The sequence below is a fragment of the Meleagris gallopavo genome, chromosome 14 (genome assembly GCF_905368555.1).
Source record: "Meleagris gallopavo chromosome 14, MGAL_WU_HG_1.1, whole genome shotgun sequence".
NCBI lineage: Eukaryota > Metazoa > Chordata > Aves > Galliformes > Phasianidae > Meleagris > Meleagris gallopavo.
In genome coordinates, this window is record NC_139417.1 from 1,025,446 (window position 1) to 1,047,142 (window position 21,697).

The window sequence follows — 21,697 nt, forward strand, 5'->3', positions numbered from 1 at the left end:
CCTCAGTCTGCCTATGTAGGAGAGGTCTGTGAAACTGTGGGTTCTTAAATTACAGTGAGAAGTTTGCCTTGTTTCCTGGTCTGGTTTCCACGATTCTTCTGGAAGTCTGTCTCATCAGTGCATACGCTGCTGCTTTGGCTACATGCCTGCCCTTTCACGTTCAGCAGATGTCTCACCTCAGTGCAGGTCTGTCTTTGTGAAGGCATAGCTCTGCACCTTGAATAATCCAGTCTGTCTGTTCTTGCTGGTAACAAGAGCCTGTGAAGTGCTTTTTGCTCCACTGCCTGTTAGGTAGCTGATGTGTTTCTGACCGGCGTGCAGTCGGTTGGTCCTTGGATGAAGAAGTGGGTCTCAGTTAAACCGGCCCACATCCAGATCTCTGATGATAATCACTGCTGTGCCGACACGAAATGGAGGAGTTGCTGACGCTGCTGTGAAGCAGCTACCAGGATGTTGTTCTGCAGTGTCAGAAAGGCAAGTCGCCTTTTCTGAAAATGAACACAGAGGGAATGAGGCAGGAAAGAGAGTGGTTAGGAAGCCATGAAGCAGTAACTTATCAGCCAGCGTTTGCTCGCTGGGCTTCGTGCTCATTCCAGCTGTGCTCTTGCCATGCCTCTGCTCCTTCCAGGAGTGGATGCTCTTGCTCGTCCTGTTGTGCACAGCTTCTTGTGCATGAAACCCTGCTGCCTGCACGCGGTGTGGTTTGCACAGCTGCAGGTGCCTGTTTGAGTGGGTGATGCTGTGCTCCCCTGGCCGTTTGCCTCGTCTGCAGATGCTGTTTTGTCCCGTTCCCTTTTGTGTTTTCTCCGTGCCGTCCTCTTTTCTTGTTTTGTCTTATTGCTGAGCTCTTAAAATGAGGAGCAGACTCCAGCCTGAAAAGCCGCTGCGCTGAGGCGTGGAGACTGCTCTTCGATGGGTGAACCTCCAGGAAACTGGAGCTCAGAGGTGTGGCTCCCAAACTTCTCGGTGGGACCCGAGAGCGTTGCAGTCCTTTCTTCTACCGAAAGATGGAGCGAACGAGCTGCTGAACGGCCTGTGCGGCTCACAGGTCTGCTGAGCAGGAGGGACTCGTCTGCAAGGAAGGTCGCTTTTCTGCTGTTTTCTGGTAACTCTTCACACGTGGCATAATTTGTGCTAAAAGGAATGAGGCGTTTGTTGTACTGAACCGACCAAGCTGGCTGGTAACAGATGAAACAGGTGAAAAATGGGTTAACGAGGAGTCTTGTGTGGTCAGTTCTTCTTTCAGTTGTTTCACCCACTTACGTGTGAAAGGGATATTTTAGAATCGTGCTTTCAGCTCTGGCAGGAACAAGAATTCGCCTGTGCTGCTGATGGTCTGAGCTTCTGCAAATACAGAGACGGACATCAAGTCAGCCTAATTTTAGTCTTGGCATGCCGTACTTACAAATGGAGGTGCTCACCATTTCAGCAGTGGAAGGAAACTATTTTAGTTGCTACGGAACGCTGAATTTCTTTGGCAAATGAGACCACTTCTGTTCTGTAAGCATAGCTGGGTGCACAATTGTCGTTTTCTGTGGGCTTTTTGTTTCTGTGGTTCATGCCTGAATTCCCTGTGAGGCGCTGGCAGGCGAGCTTCTCCCATCAACTCGGTGAGCACGAAAGCTGTAGCTTTGCTGGACTTGATTCTTCCGCCTTTGCCCTGTGTTTGCTGCACTGCGTGTCTGCCTTTGTGCCGAGGGACTCTCATGATTTCTCTCAGGTCTGCGTTGGGTGCCTTGATGCTGTAACTCATAACGTAAGCCCTGGTTCCCTCGTCCGACAGAAAAGGCCAAACCAGTCTAAGCACTGAGATGGCAATGGCAAGGAGAAGGAGTGGCGATAGCAAAGTGGAAGGTTCTGGTGATGCGGTGCATTTTGTCCTTTTTGGGTCCCTGCAAACATTGACAACACTAATTGCGTGCTACAAGACGATCTGTTCAGCTTTCAGGTGCCTTTCTGTAACTCTGTAACCCGTTGTTATGTTTAGGAAAAGAATTGAGCTGCCTGCAGAATGCTCCTATTGCGGGCACGAGAAGGGAAGCAAGCTGTGACTGGACATAGGAGGTGAGGAGTTTTTACTTCACTGGAGGACTTTGCTGCATTTGAGCACTGCTTGCACTGTTCTCCAAATGAAAAAGGACTCTTTCAGACTTGCAGCGTCTGTAGTTGGAATACTTGTGCTTAATTGCTAATTCTATATAACGGGTAGCTGTCTGCAGGGACGCACTTAGATGTTAATGAATTCAACTGCTTTATCCACTTGATGTGTATTCATTTCCAGGGGGTTGGGAAAGATGAGGGGAAAGAGGAGAAGGGATGCTTTGTGTAAAACGGAGATGCTTCTAGAAGTAGATCTTTATCTTCAGGTGTTGCGCTGATGGCCTTTGAAGCACTACTTAAAAATAGGCAGGTTTATTCACTTCTCCATTGCTTAGAAGGAAAAGAAGGGGTTTGGAAAATAATGTGAAACCACCCTGATGTTGTCTGGGGAGGTGCATGTTTAGATGTAGAGGAAACAGAATCCAACTCTGGTGAGCTGGATCTTGTTGTTGGAGGAGCGGTTGCAAACCTTGTGGTGCTGTGAGGCCGGCCTGGCGTTAACTCTGATTGCCATTTCTCTCTGCAGTTTTGTCATGGTTTCATGATTTTTCATTATCAGTATTCCACATCATAACATCATGTAATGCACTGGGGGTTTGACTGCTGATGCTCAAGTTCTGGGTGCCTGTCTAGAGGAGAAGAGCTACATTTCCCCAGGGGGCTTTGCGGTCAGCGAGGAGATAGAACTCCCGGCAAGGTCACCTGATGCTCTCTTCTCTGCCTGCGCTTCTCTGCCTGCGCTTCTCATCTCAGCGTTGTGGTAAGGCCGATCCACCATCAATTTCACACTCTCTCTCCTTATAAAATTCTGCTGATACCATATTTAGTAAATTACTGTGTTTCACCTCAGATTGTTGCCGCTGTTTTCAATTATTTCGGGGTCCCCTATTTTCTTTTTCTGGGGGCGCGGATCCACGGATCCCTCCGCCCTCCTAGTCACGGAACCGGGCCGAACCAGCCCGTAAACCGTGGACCGTTGGGTGTCGGGCTGCACGGGAAAAGTCTGCCCGCGTGGAGATGACTGATGTAGTACACAGAGCTTAAAGGTCCCACTTACTGTGAATGCTGAAAGCGTGCTCTTTCCCTGACGTGCCTCCTGAGCCCTGGCTCCTGTGGGGGATGGTGTGTTGCTGTCCATTTCAAGAGCAAGAAGTAGATTTGGCACACAGAGGTAGGCCAGAGTTTGAGAAGCGCTCTGTAAAATCACGTTGTTTTTTTCTGCTCTGTGCTCTGCTAGTCTTAGCTGTGCCAGGAGCTCTGTACAGAATGGAATCCAGAGAGGACTCGAGGGTGCCGTCATGCTGCTGTCATACGTGGGGTGGGAATGGACTGCCCTGCAAGTGTTGCCTGGGGCAGCTCCTGGTGTGGACACGAGGACTGATGGTAAAAGAGAGCTGTGTCTGTCTCTGTTGGGTTGGACAGAGTAGGGGTCGTCTCGTTGCAGTGGTGCCACTTATTACGTAGTGTGAAAGGTGCATTTCTTCAGACGTGCTTACACGAGGCTCTGTGCAACACATGACAGGGGGAGCGTGTGTGGTTGTGTAACTGCCTTTCTTTCAAAGCACGGAATGCCCTTAAGCGAGTGGAATGGAGATTGCAGGGTTAGTTTGCAATCTGCGTGCTCAGAAGTTGCTGGGAGCTCAGCTCGGAGCTTCCGCTCTTCTCAGCCAGTCACTGCTAACAGACATCCTCCTCTTGGTGAGTCCAGCTGCAGCTTCGGCTGTAGGGCTTGTCAGCGCAGGATGGCCTCATCTGTGCCCACAGCATCGAGCTCCAGCAGGGGAGAAGCACTCGGTGATGCCACCAGGCAGGGCTCAGTAACAGGATGGTTTTATCATCTGATACCGCTTTTATTGAAGTAATGAAACTAACCCTAATCGGGGGGAACTGACACTGACTTGAATTTAAAAAGTATTTTATCCCAAGTCCTGTCTGTAGGTATAAATCTGTGTTAGAGATCAAACAGTTCTGCTGCTGTTATATAGAAGGGATATTGCAGTATTGACAGTGCGCCTTGAATGGGGGCGTTCATTTGTAGGAAGGCTGAAGAGCTCCCACATCCGTCTTTCAGACCGAAAATATTGATGGTAATGTGATCGGAGTCCTTACTTCTTACGGCAGGTTTCCTCTGCAATAAAATGATGCTTTCATGACAGGTTGCTTCAGTAGGGTGAGCAGACGTTGCTGTCTGGATGCTCGTCCCCTTGTCCAGGTGATTTATGACCATTTTGAGCAGTTCAGCCTGCAGCAGAAATCTGAGCTGTGATCTTGATGTGATTGCTGCCAGAGCAGCGGGGACCACACTGGAGGCTTTGTGGAGTAGATGATGGCTTTATTTAGTATTGGTCTTATTTGAGCATTCAACCAGTTGGACTTGTCTCTTTCTGTCCCGTGGCAGATGACTTTTTGAAGAAGTTTCAGTGATGAATGTCATTAGAAGTGCTGTGGAAACTTGGCAGTAGCGTATCAGGCGTGTATTTGTTGTCCCTATGCCCCACAACACTTGTCATTTTCAAGCGTTTTTCCCATCCTTGGTGGCTGCTTCTGCAGCTCATCAGTTCCTTTCTGCCTTGCAGAGGCTTCTTGTGATGCTCAGTTGGTTTTTTGCCGAAAACAGAGAGGATTAAAAAAACCCAGGCAATTGTTAGGGCTGTGGAATCCTCTGCTTCAGATGGAGGGGTGAACTGATGAGCACATATGGGTTGGTCCATTTGACACACGATGGAAAGAAAAGCAGCCGGCGCTTGCTGGCAGTGGCCGAAAGCGTGTGGCAGCGTCAGGGAGCGCTGCAGGTCCTGTTCCTCTCAGGGCAGTGCTGATCTCCCGTGTGTTTTCCCTTTTCCCACAGAGAGAAGACAGGCACTGGTGCTGAAGGAGGTGGCAGCGCAGGGTGAGGGGCGGCACAGCAGCGGGGAAGGGATGTGCCCGAGGAGCAGAGCTGAGCAGCGGGCAGGAGGAGATGCCGGGAGCTTTGCAGGGCGCTCAGCTGTCTGCCCGGGAGGAGCAGCACCTCCTCCACGCGCTGCGGAGCCTGGAGAAGAGCTGCCCCAAGCCTCCTCGTGGTGGACGTGGCCTCGTTTCCTGCAGGATATGTAGGGTCTGAAGGGCCAGCGAGGAGACGGCTGCATTGGGGTCTCGCTGCGCTCTCTGGAGGCCTGAGAGAAAGAGAACAGAGGCTCGATGACAGCCGTGTACCCGCAGGGCGCCCAGCTCTCCCCTCCGGCAGGTGGGAGCAGGGGACAGGCACGCCGCCTGCCGGCTGCCCCGACACCCTACTGCCTGGCTCACCTTGGTAGATGCGCTCTCTCTCGTCCTGCTGCTGCTCCGTCAGGTGCTGCCCTAAGAGCCCTAGGAACACACGGCCCCGTTAGCAACCCCGGCTGCTCCCTGGGTGCAGCGTGGAGGGCCGGGGACAGGGGAAGCTCGGTCTCGTGGCTCACCGATGAACCTGATGGCCTCCCGGCGCAGGGGCTCCTGCGGGCTCCGTAGATAGGGCAGGCTCTGGCCCAGGTAGTCCTGCGCTGCCTTCTTCCTCCTCCTCTTGGCCAGCTGGAGAGGGAAGAGCGTGGGCTGAGCGCAGGGTGGTCCCGACCCTGTCCTGGGGTGTGGGAATGTGCATACCAGGCACTCGCCGATCTGCCAGAACTGCTCCGTCTGCACCAGGTGCTCCAGCCGCCTCCAGCGCAGGAACCGTGCGGCACCGAGGAGGGCTTTCTGGGAGGCCTGCCAAACAGCTGAGATGGCACCGCAGCCCAAGCGGCAGCAGAGCCCGCATCCCCGGACCTCCTCCACAGGGAGGGAGGATGCAGCAGCGGGGGCTGATGCTGCCATGGGCTGCAATGCTCTTGGAGTTTGAGGGGCACCACGGGAGCAGCATCGCCCTCCCCCAAACGAACGCAGTCCTCACCTTGGCCACGCTGTCTTCCTCATCGTGCAGGTGCAGATACAGCAGGGCCAGGTTCCTGCACACCTCCTTCTGCATCTTCCTCTTCTCTTGGCCCTCCACAAAGTTCAGCGTTTCCAGGAAGAGGTCCATGGAGAGCTGCCGCACGGTGGTGGACGCCTGCAGAGGAGGAAGGAAGGAAGGAAGGAAGGAAGGAAGGAAGGATGTCAGCGTCAGCAGCTCCACATCCATGGCAAGCAGGGCCATCACCGCCAAGGAAGTGGGGGTAGAATCTCTGAGCTGAGAGGCGGCAAGCAGATCTTGAGGATGGCCCCGGAACTGCTCCGGAGCGTGCAAGCTCTGCCCTGCAGAAAGTCTGCCCAGGGGCACGCAGCACCTGGAACTGCAGACCGGCCAGGAAGTCCCCTGCTGCGCTGTGACACAGAGGGGCAGCAGGCATGGGCACGCATCACTAGTGTGCTGGGCTCCCTACCATCCTTACATCATTAAAGAGCGCTGGGAGCTTGCTGGCCAGCTCCAGAGCCATGAGGCTGATCTTCGCCCCATCCAGGAGCTTCAGCAGGGTGCTGAGTATCGGGAGGGCCAGGGCACGGACGTCGCTGTCTGCATCCTGCAGCTGCTCCATGATGCACGGCAGGAAGATGATCATTGGCCTTGCCTGTGGGAAAAACGCCCCTTCCTTTAGGTACAGCTGCAAGCACAGTGAGGTCAAAACTACGCCAGTGCCGGCCCTGAGGATAGCAGGCAGTGATGGGATGGCAGAAGGCCGCCCCTGCTCACCGTGTCCTGCCTCTTGCTGAGCTGCAGGATGCCCCTGAGCACCAGCTGCTGCATGCCCACGCTCTGGCTCTGCAGATAGGTGGTGAAGAGTTTCAGGATGCGGTGCAGCTCTGCGGTGAGGTCCATGCACTCCAGCATCTGCAACACAGGGGGCTCTTAGTGCTGGATCCAACAGTCCGCTTGGGGGAAGACAGCAGGGCACAGCCAAGCCTGGCCCCGAGGGAGGCAGCAGGGCTCGTGCCAGCAGTGGCCTTGCAGCCTCAGGTTGGCTGCTTCTGCAGCTGTTGCTCACCTCAATGAGGAAGACCATGGCCACCATCTCCCAGGAGTAGAAGCTGGTGCTGAGCAGCTCAACCAGCTGCTGGAAGATGGGGTCACGCAGAGCACCGGGCAGTTCCCTCATGGCCCTGCCAGGGGTAAGAAGGCACCGTGAGCCCCGAGCCGGGGGGACGCAGCTGTGGCTGTGCAGCCCTCTTGCCAGTGCCGCAGGGGCCACAGGCTGCGGTGCTGTGGCAGCACTTTGTCCGAGAACTGGGGACCCCCTGGCACCCCGAGGAAGGAGTTCTCACCTGGCCACCGCCTGCACGCCCTGGAGGTGGGTGACGGTGCTGAGAAGCGCGTCCCAGCCACCCTGCTCCTGGATGGCCTCCACCTGCCTCTGGAGGCCCACGCTGCAGAGCAGCACCTTCAAGGCCTGCACCGCGGACCTGCGGGTGGAGAAGGGTGTGAGTCACGTCGGGAGCCCCAGCACCGGGTCCCTGGGTGCAGCGGGGGGGCGGGGATGTGGCACCTGATGGGAGTGAGCTGGTGCTGCTGGTGCTCCTCGCAGAAGATCTCCACCTCCTGCTGTGTCAGCTCGGTGGTGAAGGACACTTGCAGGAGGAGGGCCAGGAAGAGCTTTGGGAAGATGGCCTGGGCCTCCTTCAAGACCAGAGGCAGCTGGAGTATCTCCGGTAGGATCCTTGCTGCCTGCAGAAAGCACCCGGATACGGTTCTTGCCCAGTCCCCCAGCTTTCCATCCCATCTCTACAAGTGTAGGGATGGAGGAAGGGAGGGGAGGGGGACCCCCAGAGCCCCAGGCAGGTCTATGGATGGATGCCAGGGCAGGAAGATGTCTTGGGGGCAGACAGGGGAGGGGAGTGGGGACTCAGGCTCAGCTGGGTGAGTGAGGAACTCACGGCCAGGGCAAGGACGCGTGGCCAGTCCTTGATGAACGGTGATGACTGCTGCTGAGAATGGTTTATCAGCACTCGGAGCAGCTCCTGCAGCGCCTTCTCCACAGCCGGGGGCTCCGAGAGCATTTCCCTCCACATGGTGACAGCGACCCTGCAGGTCCCCAGGGCTGTCAGCGTGGCTGCCCTCGCCTGGCTGACAGCCGTGGGGTGGGGAAGGGAAGGGAGAGGAGCCCCAAGGGCTGTGGGCCCTGTACCTGGTGCAGGTGGGGGAGCAGACCAGCAGGCTGCTAACCATCTCCTTGGGGAATTTGCTGGTCAGCACGAGCAGGGCCCTGCCCAGGCTCTTGAGAGCTGCCTTGTCTCTGATGGAAGGCAGGCTGTTGTAGATGGTCTTCATGATCTTTCGCACCTGGAGGGGGACACGCGTGAGAATGGGATGGCACCGGAGCAAGGCCTTGCTGCCGTCCCCGCTGCTGCCTGTCGGCCAAGCATGGTGCCAGTGCCAGGGATGGGGCAGAGCCCCGAGGGCCGGAGCTGTGGCAGCAGCAGGTTCCCACCTGCCGTGGAGGGAAGCGAGCCTCTGCCGTGAGCATGTCCACCATGTGGGCAGCCAGCCCGGTGCTGTGGAGGCTCGGCACTGTCATGCTCTCGATGGTCGTGAGTAAGACGTTGACCGTTTCTGGGTGCAGGAGGTATTTCATAAGGACCTGTGGGAAGAAGCAGAGGAGGGATGACTCATCCCCTGCATGGCTGCTTGGCCGTGTCTGTGCCTCAGGAGAGCTGGGAGCAGGGGCTGGGCCGGGTGACACCAAGGATACGGAGTGTGAGGGCCGTACGGGCAGCAGGGCTGCTCGGGGAAAGCGCCTGCGCTCCTTCTGACACTGCAGGCCTGGCTTTTCCTGTGGGCTCAGGGTTTGCTCTTTGTACCTGAAAGATAGTAGTGGCTCTCTTCTCATGAGAAGGCTCCTGGTGGAGCAAAGCAAGCTGTCTCTCCCAGAGCTGTGGCACCTTGGGCTCCTTCTGCTCCAGCGACAGTCCTGGAGAGGAGCGCACACAATGTGAGTGAGGGGCCTGGGCACCTGGAGGTCTGAGGGACCTAGCCCAACGCAACTCCTCTCACTTGGGGTGGTGATGAAGGTGAAAAGCTGATGGACAGCCTTCATCGCCTCGTCTCTGGTCCTCTCATTCGTGGAGGTGCAGGAGAGGATGAGGTGCCCGGCCAGCTTCCCCAGCACAGGGAAGCGTTGGTTCTCCTGGCACCTGTGCTGGAAGACGGCGGTTCCCATGAAGCAGGAGCACAGCTGGGGAGAGAGGCAGCAGAGGCGCACGGCTGAGCGGGGCAACAGAGCCCGGCCCAGGTTCTGTGCAAGCCTGGAACCAGATGAGACAGGTGGGCTCCAGCTGGGGAGCCAGGACGTGGTACCTCTGGCAAGGAGCAGGTGTTGGTGAAGGCGAGCAGCCTGCCAATGCACGCCACGGCCCTCTCCTCCACGGCCGCCAGCTGGCACATGGTGAAGGGCAGCAGGAGCTGTGGAGACAAAAGCTGCCGGTTGGCCCCCAGCACGGGGCGCTCGTCCTTCCGCTCGCTCGCTCCCCAGCTGCAGTGCGGATGGGTGTTTGCATCCCCGTCCTGCTGCAGCCCTGCCGCCTTCCTGCTGCTCCCCACCCATCCCTCCGATCCCACAAGGGCCGGCCTCGGGCCAGCACCCCCTGCCCGCAGCAGGCCATGGGGGGACCTCACGTGGATCCCCCTTCATGGCCTTGAACCTTCTCCGCAAATCCCAGCCTTGCCCCAGCCAGACCTCCATGATGTTCTGCAGCTCCATGAAGACAGTGGTGCCGGCGCTGCCCACCAGCTCCTGCAGCAGGCGGTGCAGGGCTTCCATGGTCTGCAAGGAGGACAGGGGTCAGGGCGGCCGTCCCTGCTGCGTCCCGCTGGCAGCAGAAGGGCCTCCCGGATGCTGATGCCCAGGAAGCGTTCCCAGGGCTCAGCCCGTGCGCACCTCCATGCAGGATGCGGCGTCCCGGTCCGTGTCATCCTCACGGCCAGGCAGGTGGAGTACGCTGCTGATGCAGGTGTTCAGGAGCCCGCTCTTCTCCTCTGGAAGCAGCTGTGCTCTGCTGCAAGGGAGAGAGGGCAGAGGCGTGATGCTCCGCTCACGGCCCCCGGCTGCAACCAGTGCCACCACGTTGGCCAAAGCTAGGCTGGGGCGGTACCTCATGGCGGCGATGGCGCTCATGGCCTGCTGCCACAGCTCCACGTCCAGGCGCTCGGCGGGCTCCACCTGCAGCAGCGCCTGAGGGCACAGCGGGATGGGACGGGATGGGACGGTGCTGTGTGGTGTGCGGAGCCCGGGCACCCCATCCCGGCTACGGGGCTCCCCGGTGACCCCGCAGTGGGAAGGGCCGTGCCCACCGCCCGGCCCTGCGGTGCTTCCCTTACCTCAATGCACTGTACCACGTGCGATGCGCAGGCACACAGGTGCTCGTGAGCCTGCCTGTCCTGGAGGGCGGCTGTGCAGGCGGTGCGGACGCAGGCCAGAAAGCTCAGCTTCCCTGCCTGTGTCTGAGACAGAAGACACAGAGGGGAGTTACAGGAGACGGAGGGACAAGGATCCTCGGCTGAGCCCGATGGCCCCTGCAGGGGCTGCAGCTCACACACCTCGTAAGGCCCCTGCTGGGCCGTGGCGGTGCAGGATGCCCTCGGTATCTCTGGCCATGCCTCTCGGGGTTGGCTCGGGGGTCTCTGCTCCATCTTGAAGCACAAGAGGGAACAGCGGCAAATGCGCCTGCTGTTCCAGCTCTGCCTTCAGGGGAACGAGGCCCATTGTGAGGTGGCAGTGATGCGCCCCATTCTGCCCGGCTCCACCCAAAACCCCTCCTCTTGCCCTGGGCTTGCCCCGCAGCCATCGCTGTCCCTGGGCAGTTTGGGGCTGGAAGGAGCCCTCGACTTCACTGTGTGCGTTTGCCCCAGCTGCGGCGCTGGGGTCTGGGAGTCCTTCTCAGGGCCCTTCAGCCCATCCCCACGTCCCCCCAGTAAAATTAAACTGTGTCACCGTTTCCACTGGGAACAGAGTTGAGTTTTCCTTCTTGGCATCTGGCGCTCTCGTTGGGCTTCAGGAGAAAAATGAGCAGTGTTGGTAACACGGCAGTGTCTCTAGCCGCTGCTGAGGGTGACCAAACTCTGAACTAGTGCACATGTAGCAGGTGGATATGGAGATGAGAGAATGATGGAAGAGGCAAAGGGTGGAGACAGGAGGAGGAGGTGCACAGGAACATTTCTAGGAGGGATTTTAATCTGCTTTCTTAACTCAAGGGACTGGGTCCCTCACTGCTTCTGTTGTGTGCTGTGTCTGCTTCAGCTGATTGCAGCGAGGTGGCCTTCGAAGAGGGGGCTTTTAGTCACCTCTAGGAAGCCAGTGATAGTGAAGAACTTCTTCAGATACGGGAAGCAGTTAATTTGACATCTCCAGTTGTGACCTTATGTTCTTCTTCAGCATGCAGCGTTCAAAGAAAAGGTTTAGCTAGGGTTACTGGAGAAGGGTTGGGTGTGTGCTTCTCCAGTTTACCGCCAGATTTCATCGTTTGAGTTCATCTGTGAGATGAGTGACTTCTGTGCAGCACTGCTGTCCCTGAGCCACAAGGTTGTTTTTTTTTTAGCTTGTTTTTCTACAAAACAAGGTGAAAAACCAGTAAGTATTGCAGCAGCTCTCCAAGACAGGTGAGATCATGCCTGCTTCAGGCCACAGTGAGCAGAGGCTGGGAGAAATACTGAGTGGGTGCCATACCGTACGGTGGAATCTTCAGAACCCTTCAGACTAAAGCTTTTCTTTGTAAAGTGCATTGTTACCGAAACTGTGGTAACGTTTCCCAAATGGGGATCTTCAAAGGCCGCACTCTTAATCTACAGATTCCAGTGGCTAAAATGGAAAGGAAGCCCTTGGGTAGCTGTTTAGAAGCACTGGCTTTCATTTACTGTTTCATTGTACAATCATTTATCCATCTTAAAGTTGTTTGCTATGAGATTGAATTCTGAGACAAGCTCTAAGCCTGAGGATACCTGGTGTGTCACGGGGAGGCTGTTGAATGATTTACGGTTGTGCCTTTATTCTGCGGTGGCTGATTATGTCAAGGCAGTATAGGAGCATTTGTAGAACACTGTGTATTAACATTAACATGGTCAACACGTTAAAGATTTTTTATCAGTAGTAGGAATGTTGAATATGCGATGTCAGTGTTTGTTACTGTGGAAAGGAATATCTGAGTATATTAAGAGAAGCACAGATCTTTAATGCATAAAGGCAGTGTAGAAGCCTGCAGGCTGACAAACTACACAGCTAGTTTTTATTTTGCTAAAGAGGACAGTGTCCTGTGCCATAGTGCCTGGTAGATGAGCTCTGTCAGCAAGCGTGGGTTGGGGGAATGAGAGGTGGTGGGCCAGAACGATTTTGTTTGCTGTAGGTGTGCTGTCCTGCTAAGGGGAGGAAGGGCCTCCTGATGGGAATTGTGTAGGATGTGTTTCAGGTCCCATGTGTAACAGTGGTGCTCAGCTGCTTGGGGTAGAGTATAGAGAAAGAGGAGAAGAAGGAATAGAAAGTTTTACCTTTTTGACAGTTATTTTTGTTTGGTAAAATGAGAAGCTACAGGCTACTTGGAATAGCTCTGCCTATCCCAAATAACAGGTTGTTTTGATCGCCGAGGTTTGCTGTTTCGGAGCTGCCCCCGGCAGAGCTGAGGCGGCTGATCGCGGGGTGCATAGGGGACTCGCACGGTTTTCCCTCACCCAGGGATTCCCGAGGCATCGGTGCAGCCCGGCACCTCTCGCGAGAGCGGCTCACGTGGCGGGGGCGTTGCCAGGGTAGCGGCGGAAGATTTAAACGGGCGCAAACCCGGAAGAGACCCTTTTGATCGCCGAGGTTTGCTGCTTCGGAGCTGCCCCCGGCAGAGCTGAGGCGGCTGATCGCGCGGTGCATAGGGGACTCGCTCGGTTTTCCCTCATCCAGGGATTCCCGAGGCATCGGTACAGCCCAGCACCTCTCGCGAGAGCGGCTCACGTGGCGGGGGCGTTGCCAGGGTAGCGGCTCCGTTCCCGCCTCCCTCCTTCCCCCCCCCAGTAAGAGCGTTGAAGAGGGCAGTGGCGTCACTGCCTGCCCAGACGGGGAGGAGGGTTTTTGTCTCTGTGAAGAGGGTGATAATTGCTGTTGCACCCGTCAACGACCTGGTAAAAGAGCGTGGGCAGATCCAGCACTTTCAGTAACAGGGCGGAGCTGTTAGTCACACTTGGTAACGCTACTCTGATTGTGCTGGTGCTAGTGGGTCTGCTGGATTGCCCTAGCTGCGTCCCGGCGGAAGGCTACTGCCAGGAAACATGTGGAGACCCAGACAGAGGTCCCCTGCACACGCAAGAGGAAGGCTGTAGCCAAGAAGAGTGTGGTGACCCAGACTGAGGTCCCAAAACAGCACGCTAGCGTTCAGGTTGCTGGCTGCAATGAGTGCCAGAGTCTGGCCCTTGAAGTGCCAGGCGATGGAGGCAATGCCTGTGTAAGGTGCGACCAGGTAAATGACCTTCTCAGTCTGGTGGCCTGCCTGAGGGAAGAGGGGGAGAGGCTGAGGACCATCAAGGACTGTGAAAAGGAAATTGACTGGTGGTGCCAGGCCCTATCAGCCCCGAGGTCCCGGCATGCAACTGTGGCTCCCTATGGGGCATGTGGCCTCCAGTCGCCTTGCAAATAGGTGACGGAGAGGAATCGACAGACAGACTGTGCTCCGGATACAGTGAGCCCCCAGTCTGCTCCTTCCCCTCACAATACTTATGTAGAACTAGGGGGTGTGGGACTGGGACAAAACTCTCTCCCAAAAGGGCAAGGTGATATCCACTGCTCAGTGGAGGAGCCTCTGCCCTGTTGTTGCTGACTAGAGCAAAGCTGTTTGAGAGAGAAGGACGGGTGGAAACAGATACCTACTCGGCATTGTGGGCGTTGTCCCCCCCCCCAGGCCATGCTCGGCTCCCCAGGTGCCTCTGCGGAATAGATTTGAGGCCCTGGAACCCGAGGGAGAGGTGTGTGCAGGTGTGGAGGGAGGGCCACCCATGAGGGTGCCTCGGGGGAAGCGGTCAACCCCATGCCTCAAGACTTCCTCCACCCGGAAGGATAGAAGGGTGGTTGTCATAGGCGACTCCCTGCTGCAAGGAACCGAAGGCCCTATATGCCGGCCTGACCCTACCCGCAGAGAGGTGTGCTGCCTCCCTGGGACACGAGTCAAGGACATTGCTAGGAGACTTCCCAGACTGATCTGCCCTTCTGACTACTCTCCACTATTGATAGTACAGGCTGGCAGTGAAGAAGTTGGTAAGAAAAGCCTGAAGGCTATCAAAGATGACTTCAGGCAACTGGGGCGGGTAGTTGAAGGAACAGGTGTGCAGGTGGTTATTACATCTGTACCTTCAGTGGCAGGAAACGATACTGGGATGAGCCTAAAAACCCATCTCTTGAACAAATGGCTGAGGAGTTGGTGCAAACGCAGGAGTTTTGGTTTTTTTCATCATGGGGCAATTTACTCGGCACCTGGCATGATGGCTGCAGATGGATGCAGCCTGTGTCCACGGGGAAAGAGGGTTCTAGCTGAGGAACTGGCGGGACTTATTGACAGGTGTTTAAACTAGGTATGAAGGGGGAAGGGGACAAAATGAGGACGGCTGGGACTGAGGGGGCAGTTCGAGGCTCCAAACAGATCTTGATGGGTGGAGACAGTGGAGTTCAAAGGCTTGGAGAGGGGTGGAGGGATGCTGCTTCTCTTAAGTGCCTGTATACTAATGCGCGTAGCATGGGGAATAAACAGGAAGAGCTGGAGTTCTGTGTGCGGTCGCGAGGTCATGATCTCACTGCGATCACGGAGACGTGGTGGGACAGCTCGCATGACTGGAATGTTGTCATGGAGGACTATGTGCTTTTTAGGAAAGATCGGCTGGCTAGGCGGGGTGGTGGAGTTGCTCTTTATGTGGGAGAGCAGCTAGAATGTATTGAACTTCACTTGGGGGAGAGTGATGTAGCAGTGGAGAGCTTATGGGTGAGAATCAAGGGGCAGGCTGGTAAGGGTGACACTGTTGTGGGTGTGTACTACAGGCCCCCTGATCAGGATGAGAAGGCTGATGAGGCCTTCCAAAAGCAACTGGATGTAGCGTCACGTTCCCAAGCACTGGTGCTTATGGGGGACTTCAATTATCCAGATATTTGCTGGATGACCAACATGGCCAGGCACGCACGGTCCAGACGGTTCTTGCAGTGCGTTGAAGACAACTTTCTGATGCAGGTGGTGGAGAACCGACGCGGGGAGGGGTGTTACTGGACCTTATTTTCACCAACAGGGATGGACTTGTTAAGGAAGTAAAGGTAGGGGGCAGTTTGGGTTGTAGTGATCATGAGATGGTGGAGTTCAAGATCCTGAGTGGAAGAAGCAAAGCAATAAGTAGGATTGCTACCCTGGACTTTAGGAGAGCCAACTTCGATCTCTTCCGGGACCTACTTGGAGCTATCCCGTGGGCTCGGGTGTTAGAAGGTAAGGGGGCCTCTGAGAGCTGGTCAGCATTTAAACAGCTCTTCTTCCAAGCTCAGGATCGGTGCGTCCCTGTGAGCAAGAAATCGGGAAAAGGTGGCAGGAGACCTTTGTGGATGAGCAAGGAGCTCATGCACAAGCTCAAAGGAAAGAAGAAGGTCCATGAAATGTGGAAAAAGGGCCTGACCACTTGGGAAGAATATAGGAATGTAGTCAGGGCCTGCAGGGATGCAACAAGGAAGGCTAAAGCCCGTCTGGAATTGAATCTAGCTAAAGTGATAAAAGATAATAAAAAAGGCTTCTTCAGGTATGTTAACAGCAAAAGGAGAACTAGAGGGAATGTGGGCCCCTTACTAAGTGAGGGGAGGTTCTGGTAACGGGGGATGCTGAGAAGGCAGATACTGAATGCCTTCTTTACTTCCGTCTGCAGTGAAAAGGCTCTCCCGCAGGAATCCCACACCCTGGAGGTTAGGGAGAGGGTCTGGGGAATGGAAGACTTCCCTTTAGTCAGGAAAGAGGACGTGCGTGAGCGCCTAGGCAGTACTAAGGTCCACAAGTCCATGGGACCTGATGGGGTGCATCCACGTGTGCTGAGGGAGCTGGCGGAGGTCATTGCCGAACCGCTCTCCATCATTTTTGAGAGGTCTTGGACAACAGGGGAGGTCCCTGAAGACTGGAGGATAGCCAATGTCACTCTGGTCTTCAAAAAGGGCAAGAAGGAAGATCCGGGTAATTATAGGCCTGTCAGCCTCACCTCTGTCCCTGGAAAGGTGATGGAACAGCTTGTGCAGGATACCATCTCCAGACAACTGGGAGAAAAGGAGGTTATCAGGAGTAGTCAGCATGGGTTCACCAAGGGGAGGTCGTGCTCGACCAACTTGGTGGCCTTCTATGATGCTGTCACATGCTGGGTGGATGGAGGAAGAGCGGTAGATGTAATCTACCTTGATTTTAGAAAGGCGTTTGATACTGTCTCCCACGACATCCTTATAACAAAGCTGAGGAAGTGTGGGACAGACGAGTGGACAGTGAGGTGGGTTGAGAACTGGCTGACTGGCAGAGCGCAGAGGGTCGTCGTTGGTGGTGCAGAGTCTGGCTGGAGACCTGTAACCAGTGGTGTCCCCCAGGGGTCTGTGCTGGGTCCGGTCTTGTTCAACATCTTCATCAATGACCTTGATGAGGGGATAGTGGCCACCCTCAGCAAGTTTGCTGATGATACGAAGTTGGGAGGATTGGCTGACACGCCTGAAGGCTGTGCTGCCATTCAGCGAGACCTGGACAGGCTGGAGAGCTGGGCAGTAAGAAACCGGATGAGGTTCAACAAAAGCAAGTGTAGGGTCTTACACCTAGGGAGGAATAATTGCATGCACCAATACAGGCTGGGGGATGAGCTGCTGGAGAGGAGCTCTGCAGAGAGGGACCTGGGCGTCCTGGTGGACGACAGGTTGGCCATGAGCCAGCAGTGTGCCCTCGTGGCCAAAAAAGCCAATGGCATTCTGGGGTGCATTAAGAAGAGCGTGTCCAGCAGGTCGAGGGAGGTGATCCTCCCCCTCTACTCTGCCCTTGTGAGGCCTCATCTGGAGTACTGTGTCCAGTTCTGGGCTCCCCAGTACAAAAAAGACAGGGATCTCTTGGAAAGAGTGCAGCGGAGGGCCACAAAGATGGTGAAGGGCCTGGAGCATCTCCCCTATGAAGAAAGGCTGAGTGAACTGGGTCTGTTTAGCCTTGAGAAAAGACGACTGAGAGGGGACCTGATCCAGGTTTATAAATATCTGAGGTGTGGCGGCCATAGCGGTGAGGCCAGTCTCTTTTCAGTGGTACGTGGAGACAGGACGAGGGGAAACGGACATCAGCTGCAGCATAGGAAGTTTCGCACGAATGTGCGTAAGAACTTCTTCACGGTGAGGTGACGGAGCACTGGAACAGGCTGCCCAGGGAGGTTGTGGAGTCTCCTTCTCTGGAGATATTCAAGTCTCGCCTGGACGCCTACCTGTGCGACCTGGTGTAGGGAACCTGCTTTGGCAGGGGGGTTGGTCTCGATGATCTCTAGAGGTCCCTTCCAACCCCTACAATTCTGTGATTCTGTGATTGTTCTGATTATACACTGGTGTAATTTTAAAAACTCAGTGAAAGTGCTTTATACACAAATAATGTTGGATAAAACAGACATCTATCATCAGGCTAATTCCTCAGGTTATTAACGAGCCTCACAGATCCTGTATTGTATCATGGCTTCTCATAAAAGTTTTATAGCTACGCTTTGGTGTAGCTTTGCTTTGTTTGGTGTGTCATCAGCTTTAATAACAGGTGTGTAACTGTTTGTGGATGGGAAGAAATACGATGGTTGAAACTAGAAGGGACTATCAGATTTGAATTAGGATGTGTAAATGTTATCCTAAATACTTATAAACACATAAAAATCTGAGCTGCTGCGTAGCTGATCTCAATCAGTCAAGGAAGCAAAGGGAAGATTAATTATTCAACCTGGAGGATTTCTGCATGAGAGATCCTGCAGCGTGTGGTGCTGCTGAGCCGCACAGCTCAAGCTAGTGAAGAGTGCTTGTTTCTTGATACACCAAGTGCACGTTTTTTTAGATGGATTTGGGTGGTAGGGTGAGGGGGGCATTTCAGCTGAAGCAGTTGGAGTTTGTGGGAGTGATAAAAGGAGGGATTACATTGTTCTTTTTCTTCTTTGAAGTATCTTCCCGAGGCTTTATTTGGAGATGCTAATCTGAAGTTGGGCCATGTCATCCATACAGGATGGCCCTTGCTAACATAGAATCACACAATCGCTCAGGTTGGAAAAGACCTTCAAGATCATCGAGTCCAACCACAACCTGACCATCCTACCCTAACTAACAGCCCTCTGCTAAATCATGTCCCTGAGCACCACATCCAAACGGTTTTTAAACACATCCGGGGATGGTGACTCAACCCCCTCCCTGGGGAGCCCATTGCAGTGCTTAACAACCCTTCTGTAAAGAAGTGTTTCCTGATATCCAACAGCAGGGTTGTTTTTCTTCTTTTAAAAATTTTGCAACTATAAGGAAAATCTCAGCTTCTCAGTAGTGATACAAGCAGCCACATTCAGCTCTGGGGAGGTTCAGATTGCACAGAAGGAAAAGCTCTTCACTAAGTGCTATATGGGTCAGCTCACCCAGAAAAGAGTCTTGAAGCTCAAAAATCTTTTATAAAGTTAGTTCTTTCCGCCCACTGCTGGGCTGAAAACAATAGCAGCTCTTCAGTTGTGCCGTTTTTGGGGCTTCTTTTCCTTCCTAGACGAGGGCTGGGAAGGAAAATGAGGCAAGGGTTTACAGGGGTGGGTATTGTAATCATGGCGCATGGGGAAGAAGCATTACAGTTAGTTTCTGTTAACATTAGGCTAAATAAGGGCCATCAGCTCCCTTTTGTGTTCTTCCTATTTTCCTTGATGAGAGCATGATGCGCACTGTGGCTGTTCCTTAAATAAAGGGCGTTCCTATTTCCATGTGGACATGTCAGTGGTAGGTACAAGTGAAGAGATTATTCCCCACCGTTCCCTTTGCTGACAACTTTAGAACAGAATGCAGTTCTGTTCACAGCTACCAAGTGGAGCTGCCTGTAGGCATTCTTGGTTGTGAATTTATAGCGGTACTGTAATATTTGCATTAATCCTATCAGCACAAAGCATACATGAAAGCATTCAGAATTATTTTGTCTTGCTCATGCAATTTGCATTAAGATCCACATGCAGAACTGTACTTTTACAGCGAGTTTTATACCTAATATCCAAATCCTTTCTCCCTTTCTCCTGTCAATCCGTGTCCTGTTTTTAAGCCCTCCTGGGCTCCGTGCCAGCGAGGAGCTGCAAGGATCTATGGCAACTGCCACATTTGCACTTTTCATTTACTAATCTGTAACTAAGCTCTCATTAACTATTCTTAACTGTCCTGTTCAACATATGTTTGCTTGGGCATTAGTGCTTAGAAGTTGAAACAAATTAGATCAGCAGCTAAATTTACTTCTTAATAGCCAAAAATACTGGAGAAAGAATAGATTTGGAGTGTGGATGTGGCAATGGAAAACGGGGAAATCCCACTCTGCCTGGGCGAATTAAAGGCTGGGGACGTGAACTTCCTACCCCCACCTTACCTCTGTGGGAAACTGATGTACAAAGAGCTTTGAAATGAGGCCAGAAAACATCCACTGACCAGAGGGGTTTACAAATGAGGTTCTATTCGAGACTCTCTTTCCTCTGCTTCATTCTCTATCTTTTTCCCTTTCAAGCACTGCAAAAGTATTTATGGGTCTACTCGAGGCACTTCCTGCGGAGGAGCGTTTTCATTTTGACTTCTGACGATGCTGACGCTAATTGCAGAAAGAGCAGCTTAACAAAGGGAAGTGTGGAATGTTGGATGATAGACTGTGTGGGCCCTTACAAAGGTTATTGTCTCTGCTTAAGAAGTTGTTGTGCGTACTGGCAAAGATTGTGAATGATCAGCTTTAATTAGTGTCATTGTGCTATCAGAACTGTAGTGCAAATCCTATCATTACGTCCTCAGGTTTTGCTGCTGTTGGATTCAGCAGCAGCTCATCTGTAAGGTGTGGGCAGTCCCTGTGCTGCTGTCCCGCAGCCTGGCCCAGGATGTCCGCTCACACAGTGCTCCCGGCGCTGCCTTCCTTCTGTCCAGGCGCAGTGCCTGCCTGGGGCTCGGTTCCATATCTCTGCAGTGGGCTTCATGACCCCGTGTTCAGCAGTGTGCTGTAGGGATCTGATTGCTTCTTGCAGAAACCTGTGGTAGGGAATCCTGGAAGCGCAGTGAGTTTGCCCGTCGTAGCTGGGGCTTTCTGAGCGCTCTGCGGTTTTCAGTCCCGTGTTTGTCCAGCTAAGGAAGGTTCGGTTGTGACACTATCTTTGTAGAGCAAAATCCTTCACAGGGAAAAAGCCCTCTGTAGTCTTGCCGTGCCAGCCAAGGCTCTGACAAGCCCCTTCTTTTTCAAGTAGCGTTACCCGCCGTTTGATCCTGCTGTTGGTTTTCTAAGAGAAGACAGCCTTTCCCCCGAAAGGACCTGGGCACACAGCTTCCTTCAGTCGAAGCCAGAGCCCTCAGTTGGGAAGCACGTGTTGGTAGCGGATCCAGCAGCAGCAAAACGGCTCTTTGTGTTAGCGAGGTGCCAGCAGGAAGCACAGCTGCAATGCAATGCACAGCAGCCTCTGGCACCTGGAATTAACGCGCATGCTAAGATCCCTGCTTTCCAGGAAAAGACAGGCGCAGACTTTACACGACAGTCCTGAAGGGTTTGTTCCTCGGCGGTGAGTGTGGGATTTGCCTCCTGGTGAGAGACTTTTCAAAGCCACAGGGATTTAGAGAAGCATTTTGATGCGTTTCTTCCAGATCACAAACTGAACTGCAGGGTAGAGCAAATGCTGTCCTTTCGCCTTACCTTTGGCAACTGCTGCTCTGACCCAGGTTCGCCTGGCACGCTCGGTGTGTGACCTGCAAACTGCTGGGGATAAGCAGCAGCTGAGCGGGTGGCAGAGGACAAAGCACCGCAAAGGAAGATGCTGAAAGCGTGTTTGAAAGCACTGTCGCTGCAGGAGTGCTGTGCTCGTTTGGTAGCATGTTGGTGTTGAGAGGAGGAAAGGCGAGGGAGAGCCGAGATCAGGAGCAGCAGCGCAGGCACCAGCTGCCCTTCTTGCTGAGATGAGCCCCTGAGGGCTCCCTCAGTGAAAGCTTGATGTCAAGGCTTATTTCCCATCTGTAGAAGTGGATTATAACCAGTCGTTTATCCTTAAGCCAACTGAGATAGGTGAAGAATTCAGATGTTTTTCAATAGATTTTCTTTCTTTTTATGATCTGTTTCCTTTTAATGATCTACTGTTTTTTTAAAATGCACATCCTTTCCCATATGCAGAATATCCTATATACAGAATAGAATATCCCTATCCTATCCTATGATTCTTTACAAATCTGTGGGAATTCTGTGGTCCTACACTGGAAGCAGGTCCGTGGTGGTTCTGAAGTGTGCTTGGACAGCCCTTGTGCTGCTCTCATTCCTGGAAGAAGTGCCACATGAGAATGAGAGGGCCACACTGAGCTCCTGTAATCTCTTCTGTACGTCTGTCTGTAATTCAGTAGTGCAGAAAGCTTGGGTTTCTGGGCTGAAATGTATCTTAGCCGTAGCTCAATCCAAGGCCATCAGCTCT

At 53.9% G+C, this 21,697-nt stretch overlaps 2 protein-coding genes across 4 annotated transcripts in view; one reads left to right on the plus strand and one right to left on the minus strand.

Moving 5' to 3' along the window:
- Nucleotides 1-21,697, plus strand: part of LOC104913100 (uncharacterized) — a 117,088-nt gene that overhangs the window by 57,744 nt on the left and 37,647 nt on the right. For all 3 annotated transcript variants that reach the window (XM_085235642.1, XM_085235643.1, XM_085235644.1), the window contains one exon: nt 4,949-7,737. In XM_085235642.1, coding sequence (XP_085091768.1) covers nt 4,949-5,196 — 248 coding nt within the window. In that variant the 3' untranslated portion in view covers nt 5,197-7,737. The remainder of the gene's footprint in view (nt 1-4,948; nt 7,738-21,697) is intronic.
- On the minus strand, nt 5,449-13,929 carry LOC104913111 (maestro heat-like repeat-containing protein family member 6). Its single transcript, XM_085236088.1, has 19 exons — nt 13,923-13,929; nt 13,429-13,541; nt 10,403-10,525; nt 9,963-10,256; nt 9,762-9,848; nt 9,383-9,487; nt 9,080-9,260; nt 8,887-8,996; nt 8,517-8,666; nt 8,214-8,368; nt 7,963-8,110; nt 7,575-7,753; nt 7,354-7,491; nt 7,077-7,191; nt 6,785-6,922; nt 6,486-6,695; nt 6,008-6,163; nt 5,722-5,823; nt 5,449-5,649 (listed from the first exon to the last, which is right to left on the minus strand). Exons 1-19 carry the CDS (start codon nt 13,927-13,929, stop codon nt 5,449-5,451), a joined length of 2,712 nt encoding a protein of 903 aa, XP_085092214.1.

What these genes read in the sequence shown, in the direction of transcription:
- LOC104913111 (XM_085236088.1), bottom strand. An exon ending in ACGTGGTACAGTGCATTGAG is followed by an intron (nt 10,257 to 10,402) that starts GTAAGGGAAGCA and finishes CTGTGCCCTCAG; the next exon opens with GCGCTGCTGCAGGTGGAGCC. An exon ending in CCATGGTCTTCCTCATTGAG is followed by an intron (nt 6,923 to 7,076) that starts GTGAGCAACAGC and finishes CCTGTGTTGCAG; the next exon opens with ATGCTGGAGTGCATGGACCT.